This window comes from Cupressus sempervirens, chromosome 7 (assembly GCF_028749045.1).
Source record: "Cupressus sempervirens isolate cs-2001-9-10 chromosome 7, ASM2874904v1, whole genome shotgun sequence".
Taxonomy (NCBI): Eukaryota; Viridiplantae; Streptophyta; class Pinopsida; order Cupressales; family Cupressaceae; genus Cupressus; species Cupressus sempervirens.
In genome coordinates this window covers 713111695-713137144 of record NC_143124.1, presented here as the reverse complement: position 1 = coordinate 713137144, position 25450 = coordinate 713111695, and the positions used below count along the sequence as shown (strand labels likewise).

The 25450-nt window shown below is 35.5% G+C and overlaps 1 protein-coding gene across 1 annotated transcript; it reads left to right on the top strand.

Annotated features, from left to right (window-relative positions):
* The first annotated feature begins 5944 nt into the window (after positions 1–5944).
* On the top strand, positions 5945–11652 carry LOC149549217 (metal transporter Nramp7.2-like). Its single transcript, XM_089794874.1, has 13 exons — positions 5945–6064; positions 6689–6767; positions 6891–6931; positions 7031–7109; positions 7216–7320; positions 7452–7561; positions 7941–8122; positions 9296–9365; positions 9471–9644; positions 9908–10012; positions 10308–10439; positions 10533–10628; positions 11024–11652. Exons 1-13 carry the CDS (start codon positions 5945–5947, stop codon positions 11342–11344), a joined length of 1614 nt encoding a protein of 537 aa, XP_089651000.1. The 3' UTR covers positions 11345–11652.
* Positions 11653–25450: the final 13798 nt, after the last annotated feature.

Genomic DNA, 25450 nt, shown 5'->3' with positions numbered 1-25450 from the left:
CTATTCTTAGTGGCAACTAGGATGTTGTAGTTCAGCAGAAGCTGGAGACGTCTATTGGCCCTAAGTTTGGTGCCCTTCTAGTTTCTCCTGCTCCACAGGAAAAGGATATTCTTTTGGCAAATTTGGTCAAAGATGTGTTTACCTCTAGTAAAGGAAAGGGATCTTCTCTTGCTTTAGGCCTGATGCAAAGACTACTCAAGAAAGTCTCTTTTTCTACTCCCTCAAGAGTTGGGTGAAAGTAAGATCAAGAAAAAAATTAAACTTATAGGAGATTTACTGGTAGATTCTGGGGTCGTAAAGACCATGGATGAACATTTTCTCCACTCTACTCAATGATTATTCTCTCATGGAATGTGAGGGGGTTGAATAACATCCCCAAAAAAAAAGCTTTTCATGAGCTGCTAGCTAATCATTCTCCAGATATTCTTTGTATCCAAGAGACCAAAATTTCAATGGATTCCATGTTTAGATGTGCACCTAAAATTTGGTTTCTGGGGCAATGATAGTGTGTTGGTGCTTTGGGGAGCTCTAGTGGTCTTGCCATTTGTTGGGATCCTAGCAAATTTGTGCCTCTTTACTGGATCTCTTGCCACTCAGCTCTCTCAATGGTGGCCTCTTCTCTGGAAACTGGAGAGTTGATTCTTGTTACTAATGTGTATGGCCCTATTGATCTCCCTAGCAAGATTAAGCTCTGGGAACATATTGGGCATGTTAGAAGTTATCACCCATTCTTGCCTTGGATTGTGGCCAAGGATTTCAACTGTGCCATCAATTTGGAGGAGAAGCAGAGTGAGCTAGCTCGCTTAGGTCCTTCTTCTGAGCTTCTTCGAGAAAATATAGATCTTTTACATCTCTTTGATGTCAAACCTCTTAATGGACTCTTTACTTGGAACAATAGAAGTGTTGGAGATGATGCCATCTCGGAATGCTTGGATAGGTTCCTGGTTTCTTGCTTTTGGAATTGTGGCTCTCTTTCTCTCTCTTCTGAAATTCTTGATTAGAGAGGCTCTAACCACTAGCTTATTAAGCCCATGGCTAGTTATGTTGTTGTCCCCAAGAAGCCTCCCTTTAAGTTTGAGCTGTTGTGGCTTCGAGACTCTTCTCTATATGATTTAATGGCTCACTAGTGGCGATAGGGAGGCCCTGCCTATGGCACTACTATGTTCTCCTTCTCTAAAAAATCATAGTATGTCAAAAGGAAGTTGAAGAATTGGAACAGGAATTGTTTTAGTAATCTCCACATTATGAAGAAGGGGGCTCATGATCATCTTGATGTTATTACTAGGCAGATTCGAGATTTGGGTTTTTCTGAAGCTCTTGGTATAGCGGAATCCAAAGCTTCTAGTGATTTAGCAAAGTGGGATCTTGGAGAAGAAATTTATTGGAAGCAAAAGGCTTGAGTTGACTGGCTTCAAGAAGGGGACAAGAACACCGCATTTTTCCATAAATCTATGCAGGCTCAACGTAATAGGAGTTACATTTCTTTTCTTGTTACTTTTGAGGGGATGCATATGACATCCTCTCAAGTTGTGTTCAAGGAAGCTATTTAGTTTTACACTGCTCTCTTTCCAGATGACTTGCCTCTAATGGAGATTGAGGAGAATACAATATTGTCCTGTATTCCCTCTATTGTGAATAGGTAGATGAATGACTCTCTTATGTGGCCGATTTGTATGTTTTCCTTGGAGGAGGTGGTCTTCAGCTTGCGTAAGGGAAAAGCTCCAAGGCCTAATGGCTTCCCTGCTAAATTATTCTAGGAAATTTGGGATATTATCAATCATGACCTTTTGGATGTGGTTTAGGAGTCCTATTCCAACAAAGATATGCTCCCAGCTTTGAATGTTACTTTGCTAGTCCTTATTCCGAAGAAGGAAGAGGCTAATTAGCTAGACTTCTTTAGGCCCATCGCTCTTTATAATGTGGTCTATAAAATCATTACTAAGCTCATAGCAGAGAGGCTTAAAGTTTGGCTTCCCATGGTTATCTCTAAGGAATAAGGGGGTTTTGTGGCTGGAAAACAAATTTTGGATGGGGTGGTTATTGCTTCTGAAGCCAATCACTCTATGTGTACTTCGAGAGAATGCACCATGTACATCAAGCTTGATATGGCTATGGCTTATGACAAATTCAATTGGGGTTTCTTGCGAAAAGTTCTTCTGCCTTTTAGCTTCAGTTAGGAATGGGTTAGTTGGGTTTTGAGCTGTGTTACTACTCCCTCTTCTCAGTCCTTCTTAATTGTGAACTGTCAAAGCTTTTTGGGGCCTCTAGGGGTCTTCGCTAGGGAGATCCCCTTTCTCCTTATTTGTTAATCATTATGGATGAGGGACTTGGCAGACTTATCAAGTCTCATGTTTCCCAAAATCTGATTCAGGGCTAGCAATGGGGAAATGGTCTGCTCACTCTTTCTCACCTCCAATTTTTTGATGATATGGTCCTTGTTAGGAGAGCTCAGATTCGAGAAGCTAAAGCCTTTCGGCTCACCTTGGATACTTATTGGGCTACCTCTGGTTAGAAAATCAATGACCATAAATCCTCTATTTTTTTCTTCAACACTCCTGAGCCTATCCAGTAGAGGATTGCTAATATCCTGAAATTTCAGATTGAGTCTCTAGCTCTAACTTACTTGGGGGTCCCTATTGTGCTGGGAAGACAGCCCAGGCTCTTTTGGCAGACTTGCTTGACAAGCTTCGACAAAAAGTCAATCATTTGACTCATAGCTAGCTCTCTACTGGTGGCAAGGTGACTCTCCTGTATTCTATGATTCAAGCCCTTCCCATACATAGAAGCATGGTTTAGGCTGCCCTGGCATATTTTCTTAAGAAATTTGATGTTTTTTTGCCAATTTCTTTGTAGCAGCAATTTGCAAAATACTAAATGGAGCCTCATCAATTGGGATACCGTTTCCAAGGAAAAAAAGGAAGGAGGCCTCGGCCTTTGTTCTACTATCTTGTGCAATCAAGCTCTTGCTGCCAAGCTCTATTGGTGTTGGTGTTCCAATTAGTCTTAGCTTTGGGCCTGTATCCTATCACACAAGTATTTACCTGGCCTTGAACCTTCAGATGTTTCCAGGTTTCGTCTTGAGTGAAGAGGCTCTATGGTGTGGAATACCCTCAAGATTGGTGCTCACATGGTGAAGAGAAGTCTATTTTGGATCTGTAACAGAGGCACAAAGGCTTTATTTTGGAGTGATTCCTAGAATGGGCATCCTCCTCTCTTGTCCTCTCAACTGCACTTACAACCTCTTTGTGATTTTTTCTTTTCTACTGGATGGAATAAGGTGGCTCATTATAAGGAGGCTCATAACCTGGGCCTTGTTGTTAGTTACATATGGAAGAATTCTTCTGATTGGCTGTCGGATGGCTCTCTGGGGGATCAGTTGGAGCTTTCTCAAATCTTGGCTTCTAAGGAGTGCAGCTCTCTGTAGGAACCTAATGTTTTGTCTTGGGGAGGTGCTTCTTCTGGCAAGTATTATATTTCTTCAAGGTACCTTGCATTGACTAAGCAACTATTTAGCAAGGTGGAGGTCTCTTGATGGAAGCAAGCTTGGAATAGCTTTTCTTGGCCTAAGTGTAACTTTTTCGTCTAGATTCTGGTTTACAATTGTTGTCTTACTTGGGAGAATCTTTGCAAGAGAGGCTTCTAAGGGCCCTCCATCTGTGTCTCATGCTGCAATAGTGAAGAGATTGTTTCCCACCTTTTTTTCCAATGCCCCTTTGTCGAGTAGATTTGGCACTTCTGGTGGAATGTGTGTGGATGCGCGTGTTGGTATGTTTCTTCCTTGTCTAAGTTTTGGGACCATCTAGGCCATCCCCCTTCTAAGACCTCTTTTCTTCAGGTTGCATGGACTATTGGCCCTTCCCTTATTTTATGACATGTTTAGCTTGAGAGAAATAGGAGGATCTTTCATGATGTGTAGTCCCCCTTCCAAGACCTCTTTTCTTCAGGTTGCATGGACTATTGGCCCTTCCCTTATTTTATGGCATGTTTAGCTTGAGAGAAATAGGAGGATCTTTCATGATGTGCAGCTGGGGATCAGGCACCTATGGTTGCTCATTCTCTTCATGAAAGACTCCTAGCTAAATGTGACTTTGGTGAAGGTTTGGACCCTAGAGATGCTAGTATTTACTCACGCCTCTCCTTTCCTCTTCAAGGCAGTGCTCCCTCTCTCCCCCATAGATGCTCTAGGAATAGAGCTAGGCAGTGCTCTCAACGTGTTAATCATGAGGGGCATTGGACTCCTCCCCAGGCTAGAGTTCTTAAAATCAACACTAATGGCTCTTCTCAAGGAAATCCTAGACCAGCTGGCATTGGGGGAGTTGGGCGCGACAGCTCTGGTGATGTTCAATTTTTGTTTTCTATCTACAAGGGTTACCATACAAATAACCTCATGGAAGACCTTGCTATCTTAGTTGCAACGGAACAGTGTTGCCAACGTGGCTGGAGAAGAATTACTTGTGAAATTGACTCGTAGGTGGTTGTGAATTTATTAAATAGATGAAACCCGGTGGATGTGGACTGGCATTTTGGCTCCAGTTATTCAAGAGATCACTCAGTTATGCAATTCTTTGGATTCTGTGTCTTTTATGCATATCCCTTAGGAGTGGAACGATGTAGCTGATTGCTTGGATAAATGGGCCTCCAAGCATGCACTGGATTGGAACATTGTTAATCATAGGATGCTTCCCCCTGATTTATCTCATAAGTTGGCTCAACTTGTTGACCAAGATAAAGCTCTTTAGTACTCTTTGTTTTCTCTATTGTTCTATTCTTTTTGGTATTCAATAAAATTTTTACCCCTCTTTTAGTTCAAAAAAAGAAAAATACAATTGATTTTCTCTCCTTTCAATTTCTTAGTATATAAAACAAGATATATCTTTCTATCGACGTAATTATTGCACCGCCTATGAATGCAAGGGCTAGTTTAGAATTTTTAAAATAAAATATAGAAAGAAAATTGCTTTCCCACATTTGTGCATGTACTTTTACTAAAACCAAACATGAAAGACATCAAAATGGCCAAACCGTCGCGTTAAAGCATGTTATTGCCGTATTGTTCATTTTCATAGTAGTTGAACAATTCGAACAAAAAGTAAAAACAAAACTGCCGAAGGTCAGCTGAAAGGGGTATTTGTGGCCGTGCCTATTTCTGTGAGAAAATGAAAGAGGTGGTTATTATTAAAAAATCCGTCCGAAATAAGATAAACAAAGGAATGAATAAACAAAATTCCGAAAAGAATAATTTATAACAAGTAAAAAGATGGTATTGTAATCGCCTCTACGGCCCCATCACTACTCCGAAAGAACAGTCCAAGTGGGTTCATTATAATGCTCTGCTGTTTTAAATAGACTTTATCTCCGTCTCAAGAAAATTTGGGCAACAAGTGAAAACAAAATGTAAATTTTCATGCATGAATTGCACGTTCAAGATCATTGACATTGAATTGGATAGGGGATGTGACATTGGATTAGCTTATGTCCTGCAAAATTTTATTGTTTTCACTTAATTTCATATTTTTTCTTTCATCAGTCATTTCTAAACATCACACATTAAAGGAAAAAATTAAGCTTAGGAAAAAAAAGGTTAACTTCTACTATTTAACACTTTTAGAATATATAATGTTTAAATCTGCATTTTATTAACATGATGCCCAAAGAACAACTGTACACCAACTAAAAATTCTCCTTCTTTCAACCATATGAGGACTGCAAATGGCGGCATTTGATGCTTTCATTTTGACATCTATAACGTGAATCCCATAAACAGGGAGGCCTGCCAACTCACTTGTAGGCCCAACCCTTCTTCATGCCTGATCTCCCATTATTATACTTTGAATTTGAATTCTGATGCTATAAGAATAACATCAAGAGCTGAAGCTCTTCACAGTTTGCAGAGATTGTTACAAGGATTCATTTTGAAGTTGTGAGCTGTTTCTTGTGTTGGGAAATGGAAGTGCAATCAGGGAACCATCAGTTTACAGACATTACTGAAGAAGCTGAGAAAAGTACTGAGGCTTGGATTACTTCAGAGAGAGGAACATTGCCCATCACTAGGGCCCAGAAAGAGGTAGACTGAGAAATAGGACAGCCACCATTGTATCAGAGTTTGCGATTTATTTCGAGGATGAAATACATTTATTTCATTCCGAGATATTAGATTTGTACAGTCTATAATGATTGTTGTGCTTTGTTTCTAGTTACAACTTCATAGAGCTTATGTTTCGGATCAAACTCTATGATCCATCATCATCATCAGATAAGAGAGTTGTGGAAAGTAAAACAATTCATGATGGATCACAGAATTTGATACCAACAATAATAAAAATAAATATCACATAATTAAATCAAAAAACAATGATCATTTATTTCAATTTAGGCAATTTTATATAAAAAGAAATCAACTAGAGTCTGTATACAATTTCTTTGTGCCTTGATTGTCTCTCTTGTGAGACTTTTGAGTCGAAATCAAAGTTTTCCTAAAGTTAGGTGGAAAATCATGAACATTCATTTGTAGATAGTACTTTAAATTAATATTTTCTACTGTATCTCTTCCTTCTTTGTCTTGTAATTGTGTTAAGCAGTCTCTTTGCTTCAGCTTTAGTCCTTTTATAGTGCCTGGACTGAACTGTACAGAAAGTACCAACAGTGTCATAGTTTCTTCTGACTATTTATAAGTTGTAAACTATTACAGAAACCATGGTGGAGGAAGTTACTAGAGTTTGTTGGACCTGGATTTCTGGTTTGCATAGCATATCTTGATCCTGGAAACTGTAAGTTACTGTGAACATCTAACCAGCCTTCTATATATGTGTTTGTGTTAATAACTTGTGTTTGTTAATAACTTAATTTTGAGATAACTAATTGTTTGTTGCTAATTTTTGGATGTGCCTCAGTACAGACTGACTTGCAGGCTGGTGCACAGTACAAATATGAGGTATTTGTTCAAATAATATAAGTGGTTTGGTTTTAATATTATCTGGAAAACAACTATTATCAAAGATCATTTATGGCTTTATTTTGCCTTGACTTGCAGCTTCTCTGGATCATTCTTGTGGCATCAGTATTTGCCTTGATTATACAATCTCTTGCAGCAAAACTTGGAGTCAGTACAGGTCAGTCTAGTCTCTGTTTGAAAACTGATAAGAATATAATGGATTTGGATATATTTTGATGTCAATATATATTATTTTCAATGATGGGACTTTGGTTATGTTTCAGACATGCATCTTGCTGAACATTACAGAGCAGAGTATCCTGCGAAACTAAACTTTTTATTGTGGATCCTAGCTGAAGTGGCTGTTATTGCAGCTGACATTCCTGAAGGTTAATATTTTGAAACATCAACGGATTACTTTGTTATCAATATAACAAATCAAGGAAAAGGAATAGATGCATTTAAAGAAAAAAAATTTAGGGTGTCTACTAATAGTAATTGTTACCTAATTGTATTGTAGTCATAGGATCTGCTTTTGCACTGAACATGTTGTTCCACATACCTATATGGATTGGGGTTCTTCTAACAGGGCTCAGCACACTTCTGCTTCTTGGAATGCAACGATATGGAGTAACCATTTCTTACGTGCTAAATACATTCATGCATCCAGTTCTTTTAATTCTAATTAAGATATAGTTATATTTGAGAGATGCACTTTTGGTTTAGATTGTGTGTTATACTTTTTGAAACAATGTTCCGAATCACACTCAGTGATTCATCATCAGGATGAGAAGAGTTGGAGGAGATAAAAATATAACTCAGTGATCCATCATTTGTATCTCCTCCCTCTCTTCTCATCCTGATGATAGATCACTGTGTGTGATTTCAATTGTTGATTCAAAAAGTATAACACACAATCTAATCCAGAAGTGCATCTCTCAAATATAATAATAGATTGTGAAAATCTGTTCACATTAAGACAGTGATATAAGTGATATATGAACTGTAGATCCAAAAATTGGAGATGTTTGTGGCTCTTCTGGTGTTCGTAATGTTGGGCTGTTTCATTGGAGAGCTAGCATATGCAAAGCCTGAAGCCACAGAAATATTGAAAGGGTTGTTCGTTCCTCAGCTAAAAGGAAGTGGAGCAACTGGTCTTGCCATTTCACTTCTTGGAGCCCTTGTTATGCCGTAATTTCAGCTGTTTTTTATAAATAATTGTTTTTGATTAAGTAAAACAAGTTTTAACGGGTGTCTGAAACCCAACAGTAAACATAACAAAGCCAACTTAAAGTCCAGAGCAATAAGCAGAACAACAAAAAACTACAGGTCATAACAGGCCACCAGAACTAAACATATGAAAAAACTGCCTCAAAAAGAGCAGGCAAGTCTAGCATACAAAAAACCAGGGGAGGTAAAAAAGCCAGGAAAATAAGTCAGTGCACTGTATCTTTGACCAGCTTTGCAGCCTTGAGCTCTAGCTTTTCCATGGTCTCCACCGCATCAGTCATCAACTAGATGTCATCTAAAGAGTCCTCTGTGTCCCTCTTTCTTTTACTGGATCTCGTTTTATTGCTCAGGCTCTCCACCATGGGAATGACATCCTTTTTAGTAACCCTGTTCTCCTCATTATCTGTATCATCCTTCACCCCAGTACTAACCTCCAACATAGAATGCAGCTGTTTAATATTACCATTTAAACCTTTGATAATATTAAGGTTCTGGTTAGCAGAGCTGTGGAGAGAGCTCTCCATTCTTTCCATTATTTTCTCCATCTCTGTTACCCTGGTTTCCAGAAAGCTAGTTCTGTTGGTTCCTTGAGCCCCTTCCGTCCTCTCCAGATCCTGCAGCTCATTCTTAATTTCCTCCATTTCATGGTAAATCCACTTAATTGACCAGAAATTATCCACCATGTTGTTCCAGGTATTGTTGAGGAGATTCTACGGCACCTCACTGTCACTAAGAATCACCATTGCCGGGTCAATTAGTTCCTCCAAATGAATTTTACCATCATTTCTCTCAAGGACCTTGGGTTGGATGGTTTCTCTAACAATGCCCATCTTCACAGACCGAGTTTCAAAGTTTATCCAGACCGTCTTCCTGCCCTTAGAACCAAAAGTACAGGTAGTTCTTTCCGTCCCATATTCCTTATTTCTCTCATCCGAAATTGATTGTTAACTTAGGGTGTAGTTGCAATTGCTCACATTTTACAACAATATTTTCAACTGCATAGGTCTTGTAACCAATGAACTATTAACATAAAGATGCAGAAACCTGTTTTAATGGCTGAAAGGCAAAACTATTAAGCTATTAAGGCCCCTTATGCTAAAGTTTGATTATTTACAACTTAATGTGCACTTGCAGGCACAACTTATTTCTTCATTCTGCCTTAGTTCTCTCACGGAAAGTACCTCGTTCTGTTCCAGCAATCAATGTAAGTTTTATCCAACCGAGGAAAAACCCATGTCTTACTTCAATCAAACTTAATTGAATACAAGGAGGATATTTACCTATAACAAAATGGTTTTCTATCTTGCAGTCAGCATACAAGTATTTTGTCTCAGAAAGTGCGATTGCTTTGTTCATTTCATTCATTATAAACGTGTCTATTGTGTCTGTGAGTGGTGCGGTTTGTTCAAAACCCAACTTATCACCTGAAGACGTTGATAACTGTAGTGACTTGGACCTCAACAAATCTTCATTTCTTCTCAAAGTAAGATGATCTTAGCTTCCTTCTTTTTTCCCGAATTGCTCTGCATTTGAATTTCTCCAACAATAACCATTTTTCAATGAAATTGGTATTTCCTGTTCCACATATCATCGTTTTAAAAATACCTTTTCCCATTTTGTAATGATTCAATGATTAGTGAATTCAAATCGGCAACAGAACCACTTTCAAGAAACCTGGGTTAATTTGTCATTGGTATGCACTTCAAATTAGTTATATAAATCAGGTATCTATGTTAATGTGTGTAGAATGTTCTTGGAGAATGGAGCTCAAAGGTTTTTGCAGTTGCATTGTTGGCATCTGGGCAGAGCTCAACTATCACAGGAACATATGCAGGGCAGTATGTCATGCAGGTAAAATGCCCGTAACATTTTCAAACTTCTACATTCTTCAAAAAATCCTTCAAACTTCTACATTCTTCAAAAAATCCCCAATTTGAAACAATTGAAATTTATTTTTTTGGGTATGGATGGATATCACCTTTAGAGATCTAGAATTAGAAAGTCGTGATTGTTTATATGGATGATTTGAAGCTTTTCTTTAAAACGCCCAAAACACTTTCATAATCCTTATTAACTTTCTATAAGCCCCCGAAGAACCCCATTTCGAAAATACTTAATCCATTTTTTGCTTCAATTTTTTTCACAGGGATTTCTGAACCTTAAAATAAAAACATGGAAGCGTAATCTTATAACACGGTGCATTGCAATAGTACCAAGCTTAGTGGTGTCCATCATAAGTGGATCTTCTGGTGCTGGAAAGCTAATTATCATTGCCTCTGTATGTACTCACAGTTTATTTGGTAAATTTGTGCTTAGATTTTGCCGTTCCTAAAAAAATTCACTGACTCTCTCTATATACATGTTCATGCAGATGATATTGTCATTTGAATTACCTTTTGCTTTGATCCCACTTCTAAAGTTCACTAGTAGCAAGACAAAGATGGGACCCCACAAAAATCCACTTCCAGTAAGCCATCATTTTCCAAAATTAAATTGTTTAAAGGAAAGTGTATCCCTAAGTTGCTTTTCAATTTGATTGTGTATATTTCTTGTATCAATATGTCAGATTAAATTCCGTGATCCATTAAGATATTTGGAAGTGCAACAAGATGAATCTTGAAGATTCACCTCCTTGCACTTCCAAATATCTTGATGATAGATTGCAGGGTGTGATCAGAAATGTTAAACTAATAAAATATACGCAATCAAATCCAAAAATAACTATCTGATACACTAATAGATTGTAGAAATTTGATAAAATTAGTAGAACAAAGTGTTCATCATCATCATTGCTAATGCTAACATAATTGGATCCAACATTTTGTTTTAAACTGAAGTGTACCTTGAAATTTTTGATTGCAGATTGCAGTTCTTGCTTGGGTACTTGGAATAGGTATTATATGCATCAATATATACTATCTTAGCACAGGTTTTGGAGGGTGGCTGGTGCACAATAATCTGCCCAAGGTGGCTACAGTATTTATAGGGCTAATTGTGTTCCCCCTCATGCTTTTGTATGTGGTTGCATTAATATATTTGGCTTTTAGAACAGAAAAGAAAGAGATATTTATAGCCTCTGGAGTCTTTACTCCTGAAGCTAGCAATACCCCTGCAAGGAAACTTGAAGGTGATACAACATCAGAAGTGCACAACGCTCCAAGGGCTAACATGTCTATCCATTAGTTTACTTATCAAGAGCTTTTTGTAAGTATTTTTCATTATTCTATTTAATGGAAGATACGGGTCTTCTATAAGTACAACTTAAGTTGGTCTAGTGATGGAGAACTTGTGTTTTTCAAAGAGAGGTCATAAGTTCAAATTATATAGGGGGGCAAGCTATGTATGAGTCATTTCCTTTCCTTTTCTTACAAGCCATCCCCACATAGAAGAAATCACTCTATGATTGAAGAAGGGAGTTCTTGAATATAGAGTTTGAGGCATACATCCAAGGGAGTTGCAATGGAATTTAATTTTATCTGTTTTTTACTTAATTACATTGTCAAGTAGCATTAACATACAACCCACAAACATCCAATGAATCTAGTCTATGCTCATTGGAACAATTCATTTAAAATAATGTAATTTCTATTTAAAATTTGAGAAGAAATTAATATTTTTTTATATGAATATTTTTGGTCAAAACAAATTGATAATAATCTTGCTAGTGTATTTAGTTTATTGTTGATTTTAACATTGTGCTAGAATATATGCACCTCAACTTGGTATAAAGAAGGTAGATTTAATATGATTAGGCAAGGATATGTGTGGTTGTAGATTATTTCATGTTGTGGGGTTCGATCATTAGATTTATAATGGTCTTATTCATTTTCTATTGATGTAATTTTTTGTCTCTATTAATATACATACATTAATGTAAAGGGGGAGTGGATGCATTTTTTTTATGTAAGTTTCAAATTGTTACATTTTTCAATAGTATGCAATTCATTCTAATTAAAGAAAAAGTATACTATGGTGTGATGATAGATAGAAATGGAAATGGAAATGGAAATGGATCCTTTTATGGATCACTATAACATATAGTAATATGGGACTACCATCTCATACTCCATGTAGGAAGCACCTATTTGTGCTACTATCAAAGTCTACATACCCTACCCCCAAGATAGCATTTGAACATGTGACCTCTCTTTCTAGAGTAAGCTCGCTAATATTTGGCCAATAATTTGGAACATGTGGGCCCTTGAAGTCCATGCACCTAATAGATATTACAACTAATGTAAATTTCCTTCAAATTGACTACACACTAGCATTGCCCATTTGAAAAGAGAAAAAAATAAGAGAACAAATCAATGATATAATGTGGTAATTGATGTGCATACAAAAATGTAATGGTCCTAGATAATATTTGAGCATTGATTTATTATAAATCAAGTTTAATAATGTGTGTATTGTTGTTCCCAATTTTACCTCTAAGAAAGGTCAATCACATGTAATGTGTGTGTGTTCATTTCTAAATATTATCTTGTGTATGCACATGGTCACATGATCTCATATAGGGTGGCAATGTTTAGCCTTAGACTATATAATCTAAAAATATAGATATTATTTCACTTGTGCACTAAAGTGTCATAAATTTTCCTAATGGTAAATCCAAGAAGCATGGCACACATAAGGAAATGGTGAGGGACATGGAAAAAAACAAAGGCAAAGGTAGACTATGTTTTGGTCCTCTATTTATTTTTATCAAATGGGTTTAGTTATTTAGAGTCTAGTTGATCAATTTAGATTGTTCTCCTCTATCTTATTGATAATCTTTTGACTACCATGCCTCAATGCAACTGCATGTTTATTTATATACAATCCCATACAAAAAAGGGCAAGGAATAGTATAAGGGAAAACTATATGGAATGAAGGAAATATCTATAAAAGATAATTTTAAGTAAGAATCATTATATATGTACAATAGGAAATGGGGAGGGAAATGCAACATATAATGTACTACATAAATCACTTCCTCATTTCATGGATTACACATTAGGAAGGAAGAATGCCTCCAATAGGCTTAATAGGTGATTCAATCACTAATAGGAGATAAGGGTTTATCCTTCCTTAAGGCATGCAATGAATGAAATGAGAATGATTGAGTGATTAAATAGATCTAATAGTTAAATCACTAAAAAGCTAATAAAAAAAATATTAATATGTATTGATATTGAGATGAAATTGACAAAATAGAAACCGAAAGTTGAAATGCACTTGCTCTAGAACTAATCGTCAAAAGTGGCAAGGACAAGTTGAAACTCAACATGTTCTTGAAACTCAATGTGCTTCCGGCACTTTCGGATAAAAAATTTACAAAACCTACACCTATTCTTGCACTTCCTAGATCTAAAATATCAACTTCATAACTCTTTCTTGCACATAGTAAATGGGGAAAAGCTTGGGAAAATGGGTTTGCCCTGGTCAAACCTCTACTTAGGAATCAACCTTGAAATATAATAGAAATCATATTAAGGAAATAATATAAAAATTCAAATTGCTAACTTGCCTTGCATAAACTATCATGAATGGATGTAGAAATTGCTCATATTCATGAAGATGCTTGAATGCACTTGCAAGGATCCAAAGAGTTGAATTTGGAATATGATGTAGGATCAAATATGCCCTCACAAATACATAGATTTGTAATTGACACTCCAAGATCTAGAATATAGATATGCTTGATAACCATATGTGACAAAGGAGAGAGAAGGGTGGGTGAATGGATTTTCTTGCTTGATTGAGGATTCCTTTAATCGAAGAAGATTGTCTTTAATTTGATAGATCTTGAAGAAATTGAGACTTGGAGATCTTGAATTGGATGTGTTGAAAATGAGAATGGAGTAACTGAGAGAGGGAGGGGGTGAATCAGTTACCACAAAAACATTTCACAGTCCCTTAGATGTCTAAAATCTTGATCTTAGTTACAGATTACTGAAACTTGATAATGCAGCAAATACTAATAATTATTAAGAACTGATAACCAAAACAATTCAGCAATCATGAACACTAGAGACACCAGATTTAACGTGGAAACCCAATATGGGAAAAACCACCAATGTAACTAGTTACTGTTTTTCACTCTTCTGAAGTGAGCCCTGTTAGGAGCCAACCCTGTTAAAGGTTACAAAACACACTGTTAGGTGTGACCCTGTTAGAGGATTTATCACCCTGTTAGGAGTGGCCTTGCTAGAGGTCTTTAGAACAATTCAACTGAACTGTCACCTTGTTAGAGGATTTACAATAGGGCTGTTAAACCCACTCTGTTAAGAGATTTTGAGTTCACTGTTACAATGGTTAGAAAGCAACAATGAAGTGACCTGATATAATGTGCAACTTATCTTTGCTGATTGCAGATCTCTATTATGCTTGACTGGATCCTTACTGATCACATACAACTTTGCAGCTCCTTCAACGCATCCGATCCTTCATCACACTTCTTCAACATTCGCTCATATGTTCAATATTCACTCATTCCATATCCATACATTTGCACTCTTATGCATCCAAACTCTTACGTCTTACGAATTCACAACTTGATCTTTCATATATACCTTACAGATTATCTTAGTCGGCTCTAATCACTAACCAATAATCAAACAAATACAATAGTCGGCTAGAAAAAATTACAAACCAACAAATCCCTTTACTGGTCGACACTACTTGGTTAAAACTGTTCAAAAAATAATTCCTGTGTTAACCGACTGAGCTCGGTTAATACAGCAAACTCTGTGACATCCCTTCAATCGTCGGGAGAACTCGGTAAGTATAGATGACCGAGTGAGCTCGGTAGAAATTGTCTTTTCCAAATTCCCTTTGGACACCGAGTGAACTCAGTAAACACTGACTTTCCTTTGCTTACCTTCCCAGCTCGGTAAACACTAACTTTTCTTCGGTTACCTTCCCAGCTCGGTAAACACTCTGTCACAGTTTCCTTCGATCACCGAGTGATCTCGGTAAGTATTGAACTTCCTTCGTTAACCAAGTTAACTCGGTAGAAGCTATCTTTACAATGTAATATACAACAATGCTCGGTAGACTCTGTAAACTACTATGCTTACCTTCTGAGCTTGGTAGACTCTGTCTGATGACTGATATGACATTTGTGTAACATCAGAGACAACACTCAATTAACCAATTGTATCCAACAGGATGTTTACCTTGAAATATTGAATCCAAATCCTCAATTTCTCAACTTGATTGCTTGGTTTATGTAATGTCCCCTTTTGGGACATTACTCAATTTATACTAGATTTTTCAATTAAAGTTTGGATTTCAATTTCTATGATAAGGTTATTCATTTATCTCATTAGATTTAAGTTATCTTTAACACTCATATCCAACTTTATTACTGATTAAGCTCCAGATGGAAGGGGGAAATGCCATCTAAGTTGCCTAGACACTATTATCAATGGATTCCCTAAAAGTGTATAGGTCAAAGTCTATGTCATGAAGGCTTATGAAACATTGACCCCTACCCTATCTTAAGAAAAAGGTCAATTACTTGGAATTTACACAAGCCCCTCCTTAGTAACAATTTAGTCTTCTCTTCTTATCCAAATAGTAATTGGACACATGTGTGTGCATCCGCACATGCATCTCTCTCTCTCTCTCTCTCTCTCTCTCTCTCTCTCTCTCTCTCTCTCTCTCTCTCTCTCTCTGTGTGTGTGTGTGTGTGTGTGTGTGTGTGTGTGTGTGCGCGCGTGTGTGTGCACCATTAAAATTATTATTATAATCACATGTATTTATATATACTAATTTACTTAAATGTATTTATTATAAACATATTGAATACATATAATTCTAAATTTATTATTATTTGATGATCCTACTAGATCAATGCCTTTCTGACCTATATGACCAATATCAAATATATTTTTATAATCTCCTTCTCATCATCCTTATTGATGAAATAAATAAGTGTGTTTATTACTCTCCATATGTATAAGATTTTTGGGTTCTCTTAGAGTCTAGATCAATATCGAATATATTTAATAATCTACTATTCATTTCATATGATTCTGTGTGTGTGTGTGTGTGCGCGCGCGCGCGCGTGCACATGTGTGTGCGTGCGCATGTGTGTGCGTGCGTGCATGTGTGTGCACGGAATCAATCACTATATAGTGGAGATGGTGTTTGATATACTTCAATTTGATTCTTCCTTTCCATAAATAATTTATAAAGTAGTGATTCGTATGGTTAAAATAAAATATGTATTCCCTTTTCCAATGAATGTGTAGGATGTCTTCTTATATCTTATCATTGGATTACGAAGTCACTATCCAAGGGACATATCCAAGATCATATAATAGTTGTTTTCACTAATCACATTCTTTCAATAATCTTGTAATTATCAATTTGACTAATATGATAATTGCATCCTTTCACTGCAAAGCTATCATCTTGACCATGTTCTCCTAGATTCATATGAATCATATCCTTATTATATTCATCACCTTACAAATAGAATGATAGAATATATGTAAGGGGTCACACCTATGATAGGAAGTGTTGGCTCTATAGAGTTGACAATCTTCCTATACATATAAGCTTTTTTTTTTTGGTATTAAGTTCATCATTTATATCCCTGGGCTATGTTGGTGGCATCATGATTTGTACCAATTGTCCATTTATTGTTATAGCTATATGCCAGTCTACTTCAGGATCATTCTTTCGTATAGAGTCAATTGTAGTTGGTTAATTAATAATAGTTGATACTCATAATAATCAATAGTTAATGCTTACTAAGTGATTGTTACTCTATTTCCTTCTAGCATCATTAATTATTATTGTGGCATATCAATAATATGTTAGGTTTGGCACAAGGTAATATCTTCATTTACAATTGATACAAATTTATTTCCTTTATTTATTATTTAATTTTATTTCCTAGTTTTTGGTTTCTAGGTGGTCTTTGTGTGGTTTTATATGTGTTACTAATTTTCATCATGGTATGGAGTAACTAGAAAAAGAAAAAAAATAGGAATAACATTTCAAGTATTTTCTTATATTTCCTTTTTATAATAAGGTTAATCAATTTAACATTTCTCCTTGTTGTCCACACATATAAAAAATAACACTTCAGTTTTGGATTTAACAAATTGTTTTATCTTGGTATGCTTCAACAATCTATCATTGCAACTCTTTTCATTTTTTATGGAGGCTTGTATGGGGAACTAATCACCTCACAAAGGATGACCTCAAATTGGAAAATCCCTCTGGATGGTATAGAAATAAGACATGCAGTAAACTCCAGAATGTCTTTTACATGACTAAACTTGAGAAAACATTGTTGGTGATATCTTGGATTGGGCCTATATTCCAAAGGAGCTGACATGACCAATTTGAGACTTTAGTATCTCACATGTGTTATCTTATAGAGAAAGCACTACAAATATGACTAAAAAAATTAAGATAGAGGTCACTCATTTTAAACTTTCAACATTATATTATTTTAGTTTGAGTGGAGGGAAGAATCCCTTCCAAGATGCCCATCACATGTTTCCCAAGAAATTGATTGAAATGGGGAGAAATCCTATTTGATCAAGATCTAGACATAAACCAAAAAAAAAATGGGCACCTTAGGGTGTGAAAGGGTTGTTTGAGATGAAAAAATTATGAGCATAGATGTAGAAAATTATAACGAATCTTTTTTTATCTTATTCTATTAGCTATCTATTTATACTATTGTTTGTTGCCTGACTATTGAAAATATGGTGGCTTGGAAAAATCATAGGATATACATGAAGCATTCTGGATTCAAAATTCATCAAACAATTAGACTTTTCATGTGTGTTATCTATGTTTGCAACAATGAAAATATGTCAAAACTTTATAATAGAAGAATTGATGTAATTCTCACTGATAATATGCAACTAAAACATTTAAAATTGTATCTATCATTTAAACTGATGCAATTATCAATTTCAAAGCCACAATTGTAAATCATTCGACATAATTTCTTGTCACCATAATAATGTATCAGGTTACATTTTACCAATCACCAAAAAAATGATACAATTGAAAATCATTTGATGTGGTTTCCTATTAAAATTGGGGTTTTAGATTAAGACAATTCCATAATATAATAGTAAAGGTCAATTCACTAATTTGGATATTAACCCAAAATACACTCTTTGTACTTAGCATCAGGGATTTGTTTTTTTGCTTAGAGTTTTCATGTAACCTTTCATATCACCATTCTAGGATTACCTTGGATGTCATTATCTTTAGGAATACATCACATGTCATCATCTTAGGGGCATCTTGCATGTCATCATAAATTCCAATTAGGTTTTCATAACTTAGGCTTGTATATCTTTTTCTTTTAGGGTTATCTCTTGAACACCATTTCTTTTTGGAACTTTATAGAAGTAGTTCGTAGATTGTAATTTACCTCTCCTATCAAAAATTTCCTTTTATCAAAAAGTTATTATCTTTTTTAGTACTATTTAGAAGTCAAAATAATTCTCCATATCATTTAGGGTTGCTCCTAAAGTCTAAAAATCTTAAAATTTTCAAAGACTGTCCCTTAAAGATTTGTTTGTGCACTTTATTCATCATATTTCTAAGTCTTGCATTATTATTTCTAAAATCAAAAAATCCCCAAAAATTACATCTTCCTACATTATTAACTCACCATTTCCCAAAATTACATAATCCCAAAAATATAATTTCCTTCTTAGTTGCTACTCTAGCTAAATTATTAGACATTGCCTTTGCATTGTCAGAGCCTTGTACTTGCACTTGATCTTGATTCATTTTACTCAATCATCAAAGAGAATAAAGGTACAAATAGAACTAAATTAGAACTTGACACTCAATCCTACCAGTTACTAGAATTTGACTCTCAAGAATTCCATGAGTTAAAAACAACCACCTACTAATGGGCTAGATTGCTTCCTCTTAATGATAAATTTTCCTTCGAAAAAATTCAAGAACATTGCACCCAAGATTATATAGATGACAGGTTACAAGATCATAAGGACCTTGTTTTCATGAATGCCTTATTATCAATAGACCCTAATAAATAATTTTATCTTCTTTCTCAAAATAAGACTAAACTACTACCTAGTATTGACACATCCATTACCGTGGAGGGTAACCAAATAGGACAATTATGGTTACACGATCACAATCATCCCTAATCTCTACTAGTCTACCATCTAGTAACACAAGTTATACCACCCCATAAATTTTAGATTTGAAAATTGTATATGTGGTATAACACACAAAATCCCTTTTTGAAAGTCAAAACCATAATTTTAGTGGGCCCTCTAGTACTTTAAAGACAAACCCATCATACTGGAAAAATATACTAGTGACTACTAAAAACACATAGTGTAACAACTAACACAATGTCATAAACTAGTAAAAATTTTAATTTTCAAGGAGTACTTCCTCCTTAAAACCCTAATGGTATGAATATCATTTTTTAAGGGGTACCTCCTGTGTGTACAAATAGTGTCGGCACACTTCTATAAGCCATTGTTCTTGAATAATATCCATGAAAGAGAGAATCTCAAGAGGTGGCTTATAACTCTCTATCTATGATGTGCAAAGGTGAAAGAAGTGAATGGTGGATCTCAAATGAACCAAAGTTATGCAACCCTTGCAAGGTGCACCATAGAGTGAGAGATTCAAAGAGTAGAGGCAATGAGTGCCAATATCCAAGAATCCTCAAATGGGTATGCAATGCAAGATGAAAGCTAAACTAATTGAGATGCAAGATGCAAGCTAACAAGTGTGAAGGATTACAAAATCCCTATTTAAACTAGGTAAGCTATTCTAGAACAAAGAAGGAACTCTAAACTAAAATTCCATAATGCAAGGATGAGAAACAAAATATGAAATGCAAATGAAAGAGTGCTCCAAACCCTTCAAACTCCAAAATCACCAATAAAACCTACAGCATAGCAATAGCATGAGAGACTAAAATTAGAGAATAAGGAGAGAAGAATAAGGAGAGAGACATCCTTTTAAAGATAAATGGACGATGGGGATTAAGAGGCAAAAGAGGCATAATCAAGGATGGAGAATGCATCTTGAGTGATCCATGTGCACAAGCATCTCCACCAATCACAACCAACAATTGACTTTTGAGAGGGAAAGAAATATGTAGAGGAGAATTAAAGTTATTTTAAAATTAAAAGATTCCTCTCACATAGAAATTTGGCATTCATGTGTAGACAAAAATGTATTTTCCTCTTATTTTTAAAATAGGAATAATGTTTTATGTCTATGCACTTAGGATAAGTGAAAAGTGGGGTTTTTTATTTAATTAAATGGGAGCATGTTCTTTTAATTAAATAAGAGACTTAGGATATAGTGGTCAAACCATAGGTTATAATCGAATAAATATATTTTTGAGTTTTTGATCAAGAATAAGAGATAGATAAATTGTGCAAATTGATAGAATGGGGGTTCATAGTCTTGATGATAATTTTTGGGTGATTACATTTTACCCTCTTTGACTAATGTGTGATAAATCTTGGAACACATTATGTGTCAAAGAATGAAGAAGCCAAGCAAGCAACATAAACTAACTTTGGAGTGTAGAGAGATAGCAAATCTTGAATGCACAGCCTATTAGCAGTTAGACTAAATATTAGGATGGAGATAAATAGTACCAATACTCAAGACAAGTACTAATATGCCAAGCCAAGTAGCCAAAGCAAGAAAATGAATCAAGAGAAAATGGGAAGGTCAATCATATGTTCCTAAGAAATAGATAGCCATAACAGAGAAAAAGTACAATAGATGATAGAATATCCCTGCCCCCTAAGGATTAAAATCAAAATGAGATAGAGGAAATGCAAAAATGAGGTGGATCTAGATCAAATAAAGATTTTAAAAAATTCCATGATGATAGATAAGTGATTAAGACCAAAGAGTGACCACCAAGCAGTGAAAATATGCCCTGGATTGACTAGTAAGATAAAGCATCAAAAGTAGGTCAAAGCAAGAATAAGGATGAAATGAAATGAATAAGAAGAGCGAAAGAGAATAGAAATGAAGAATAAATGAATAAATGATGATTGTCTCAACAAGATTTAAAGATTAAGCCTCAGTAAGTCAATTAACTACATAGAAGAAGGAATAATTTTAAAAGCACAATTTTGACCATCAAGATGAACCTGAATTTTGATTTTGATCCTTAAAATGGATCTAAGATGTCAAAATTAGGTCAATATTCTATATAAGGGGTACAAAAGAGTAGATTGCATAGGATGATAAGATTAACCCCTTATGATGACAAAAATTAAAGAAGTGTTAAGTTGATAAGACTGAAGAAGAATGAAAGACATGATCAAGAAGAAGCAAAATGAGATGAACATAGTTAGTTGACACATCCATAAAAGATGAAGAGGACTCTTTCAACATTCAAAAATGAAAAAGATAAGCTAGAATGAACCCTAAAATGCAAGCTAATATGCAAAGGTGGTGCAGGGCACCTCCCTAATTTTGGCTTTTGTGTTTTTTAGAGGTTATTTAAGGTGGGGGGGGGGTGTTCTTAATAAGTTCCAAGAGTCCTTGGAGTGAAACTAGTCCAAATGTAAGAGCCAAATTGCTCATTAAGTCCTAGGTTGCTCAAAATTTGCTCAATAGGTCAAATCTGATTAGGGATAGAAAAATAAGGTGTTTGATTGCCTAAATAGTTCCTAGGTATCTTATCTAGGGTACTAGAATGGTCCTAGGTGGACCCATTTGACCAAAAGTTCTAAAGAGCAAAAATTGCTCAAAAGTTGCAAAGTTGTTGAGCAACTTTTGCAATTTTGCTTGAGCAACTTTTGCAATTTTTGCAAAAATTTGCAAATGGTAATTTAGGGATTTCTAACTACCCATGCTTGGGTATTTGAGCATGAGGATCATGCTTTGGAAGGTTAGAACATTTTCCATTTAGATTATGCATGCGTGGGCTTGTTGTACAGACAACTTAATGAGTTTTTCATAGTTTAATATTATAGTATGGTTGTGTATGGATTAGCATAGGAGATAAGGCTTATGATTATTGTAGATAGTGTTTCCTTGTTATTTTTCATATTTTTCATATTCAAAATTGGATTGAAGTTATTGGCTTAGCAAGCTGTAGCATTTTCTTGCTAACTAGTTTGAGAACTTCCTTCACAGGGTTGTTTCTACAAATATGGTTCTAACCTAATAATCTACGGTGGAAAATAGCTGAAACCTTGTAAGATGATAAGTTAGACAATGAACTTTTTTTTTCTCATTTTTATGTTTGGTTATTTTTCCATGGATTGATGCCCTAGGCTAAATGTTGGGAGTAAGTGAGCCACAACAGTTTTAAGATGATGTTGCAGAGCACACCCATGATCAGTTTGGGTCAAACCAATGGAGTTCCTAGATGCCCTAGGATGATACCTTGAATGTGCAAGTGGAATGGGATATTGATTTTAATTTTGGAAGAATTTAGAAGCTTTTTAATATTGACTATCTAGAGGCCTAAAAGTTAGACTAGAAACTAGGGCTTAAGAGTGAATAGGGTTGTGGGTGTTTTGTAGCTCTAAAATTTTGGAATCTTGGAGTGATAAGTGATAGATTTCAGATTATTATGGCTTATAAGGGGTTTTTTTGGAATAATTTTTGGTAATGGTATAGAACAGGGTTACTAGATCTAGAAGCTAATAGGCCTAAATAGCCCTATTTGAAGATAGTGAGTTGTATATGTTTTTTGATGTGACTAGGAGTATTAGATAAGTTCAAGAAGGTTATGGAGGGTATCTAAAAAATAAGTATACTCCAAGGTAGTGTGATCACAAGATCCCAAGAAAGTGTTAGGGTTCTAAGGGAATAAAGGGCTAGTAGGGCTAGTGCCTTAAAAGGGAGATTACGTCTACACCAAACTAACTACACCTAGGAGGAAAGTTGGGTGAAGAGTTTGAGAGGCTTGGATTAGTGGAAAGGAAAAGATACAAGAATCATTGGATGATTCAAGATTAGAAGCTTAATTAGAAGTGGTTAATTGGTAGAACCCTAGACTCTCTGCATCAAAAGGTGTAATTGCAAGGGTTATATAGGTAGGTCCTAGTTTTTATCATTTAGCCTTATTGGGGACATCAGAAGATCATAAAATCATCACTAGTATAACTATGAGGATATTAATATTATCTATACAAGATAGGTATGTGGGAACCTAACCCATGCATCAAAGACATAGAAGTCAAGATGACTAGTGCAATTAGATTCCCTAGGTTTGATGTAGCAAAATTATGTTTGCATCAAGACACAAAATGTTGAGATGGCCATAAGCATGCAATTGCAAAAAATAGTCAAGGATGATACATTATAGATCCTAAGTGTCAAGTGGAACAATCAATAATCTCAAGACACCTACAATTAACAAAGTACACCCACAAGGAGAAAATAAGAGAAAGCATGCCCCATGCCCCCAATCCTCTAGTTTAGGACATCCTTGAGAGACTATTAAGGAGGGAACACTCACAAAGAAACCATTATACATAGGACAGAAAGAAAATAAAACCAACAAGTCTTAGCAATTTTAGTGTTCAAGTGTGTGTGTGTGTGTGTGTGTGTGTGTGTGTGTGTGTGTGTGTAAGTCATTTGATCATCTCTTTAGGACTCAAGTATGCTAATGAGAAGTATCGTGACATCCTAGACTACAAGTAAAGTATCTGATAAGTGTTGAGAAACACTTGATGTCAAGGAAAGTGTTGAAAAAAACTATTTAGCAAGCTACCAAATAAATACCAATGAAACAAGGAGACCCTAATAAGCTATGCAATTCATGCCCCCTAGACCAAGATGAGAGTCAGTTTCAAGTGAGGCAAGGAAAAGTAAGAGGGGATGACTAGCTCAAAGAGACAAGCACAATGTTGGTAGACATAGGTGCAAGGGTCTCAAGTGCGCATGTTCCTAGGTTTTCACCACTTGGTAGGATTGACTAGCTCTTAAGCAAGATCACATCATTTTGGTCCAGTGTCTAAAAAGGTGTAGGGAAGGATGAAGTAACAAGCTAGTGAATAAGAAAAGATGAATAGGCAAGGAATATGAAGTGTGTGAAAGTGATCCTCAAGGACTGGCTCCTCAAGAGTACCCAAGCTAGGGAAATAGGTAAAATAGCCATTTGAAGCATGTTTTGGATAAGAAAAGAAAGCCAAGCACAGAGATAGCATGTAGGATAAGCAGTGGAAGCCAATAAGCAAGGTAACATGAAAGTGTGTAATCTAAAAGAGTAAACATGTCAAGAGGCATATGAGAACCATGTTTATTTTTTTAATATCATTAAGACCAAGGGATCAATTGGATAGGATAGTGATGGAGTGTAAGGGTAAGGATGAAGTTCAAGATGGAGGCTATGAATGAAATAAGAAAGGTCATGAAAAGGAAGCAATAGATAAGATAAAAAATGCTCAAGGATAGCTCAACTTTGTCAAGATCAAAGGTGGAAAGATGGGATAGATGTATGATGGAAGAATTACTCATGATGTCTATTTACCATGTTTTCATCATGGTACTTTTTTTTTCTTTTTTTCTTTTTTTTTTTTATCCTTTTTGAATTTCATCCTTTTTTGAATTTTTAGAAAGATTTCAATCTTTTTAAATTTAGATAGTGCTCCTATAGGAAGGATAAGTCATGATAAGCCAAGACCATAGAAAGTTACGCTCAACTATATTGATAGGGTAATGGAAGAGAGATGGTAGTAGAAAAAGAATATGGAGGATTAGAGTTCATACCTTGAAAAGCTAGAAGGAATATGGATAACAAGTGAGTGTAGGATTGAAAGGATTGCATAAGGGTGGTAGAGAAAGTGGGAAATATAAACATTGACACACACCTTAAAGGGGGATGGAATGATGAAGGGATCATGGAGGAAATAGCTTGAGGTTTAGATGTATGAAGTGGTAGAGTAATCTTGGAGGAAGATGGAGCAGAAGGCTTCAGAATTTTATGAGGAAGATGTTTAGAAGAAGATGGAGGGAAAGCCTTTAGAAGCTTGAATTTCAACTTTGATTTATTTCCAAGATTCAAGTCTTTAAAAAGAGACTTGGGAATTCATATAGCTTTTGATTTTTCTTTTTCTTTGGACTCTTTAGAACACATTTCTTAAATAATGGACTTAGGAACCCATATTTTATTTTATTTTCCTTGTTTAGTGGACCTTTGTGGTCTCTTGAATCTTTTATCTTTCTTTGCATTCACATGTCGATTAGATAGGACATAGTGATCATTGTAAGTGAATTCTTGTGTTGATCATCCAAATTACTTCTAAAAGACTTGATATTTTTGTATGAAGAAAGCTTACATG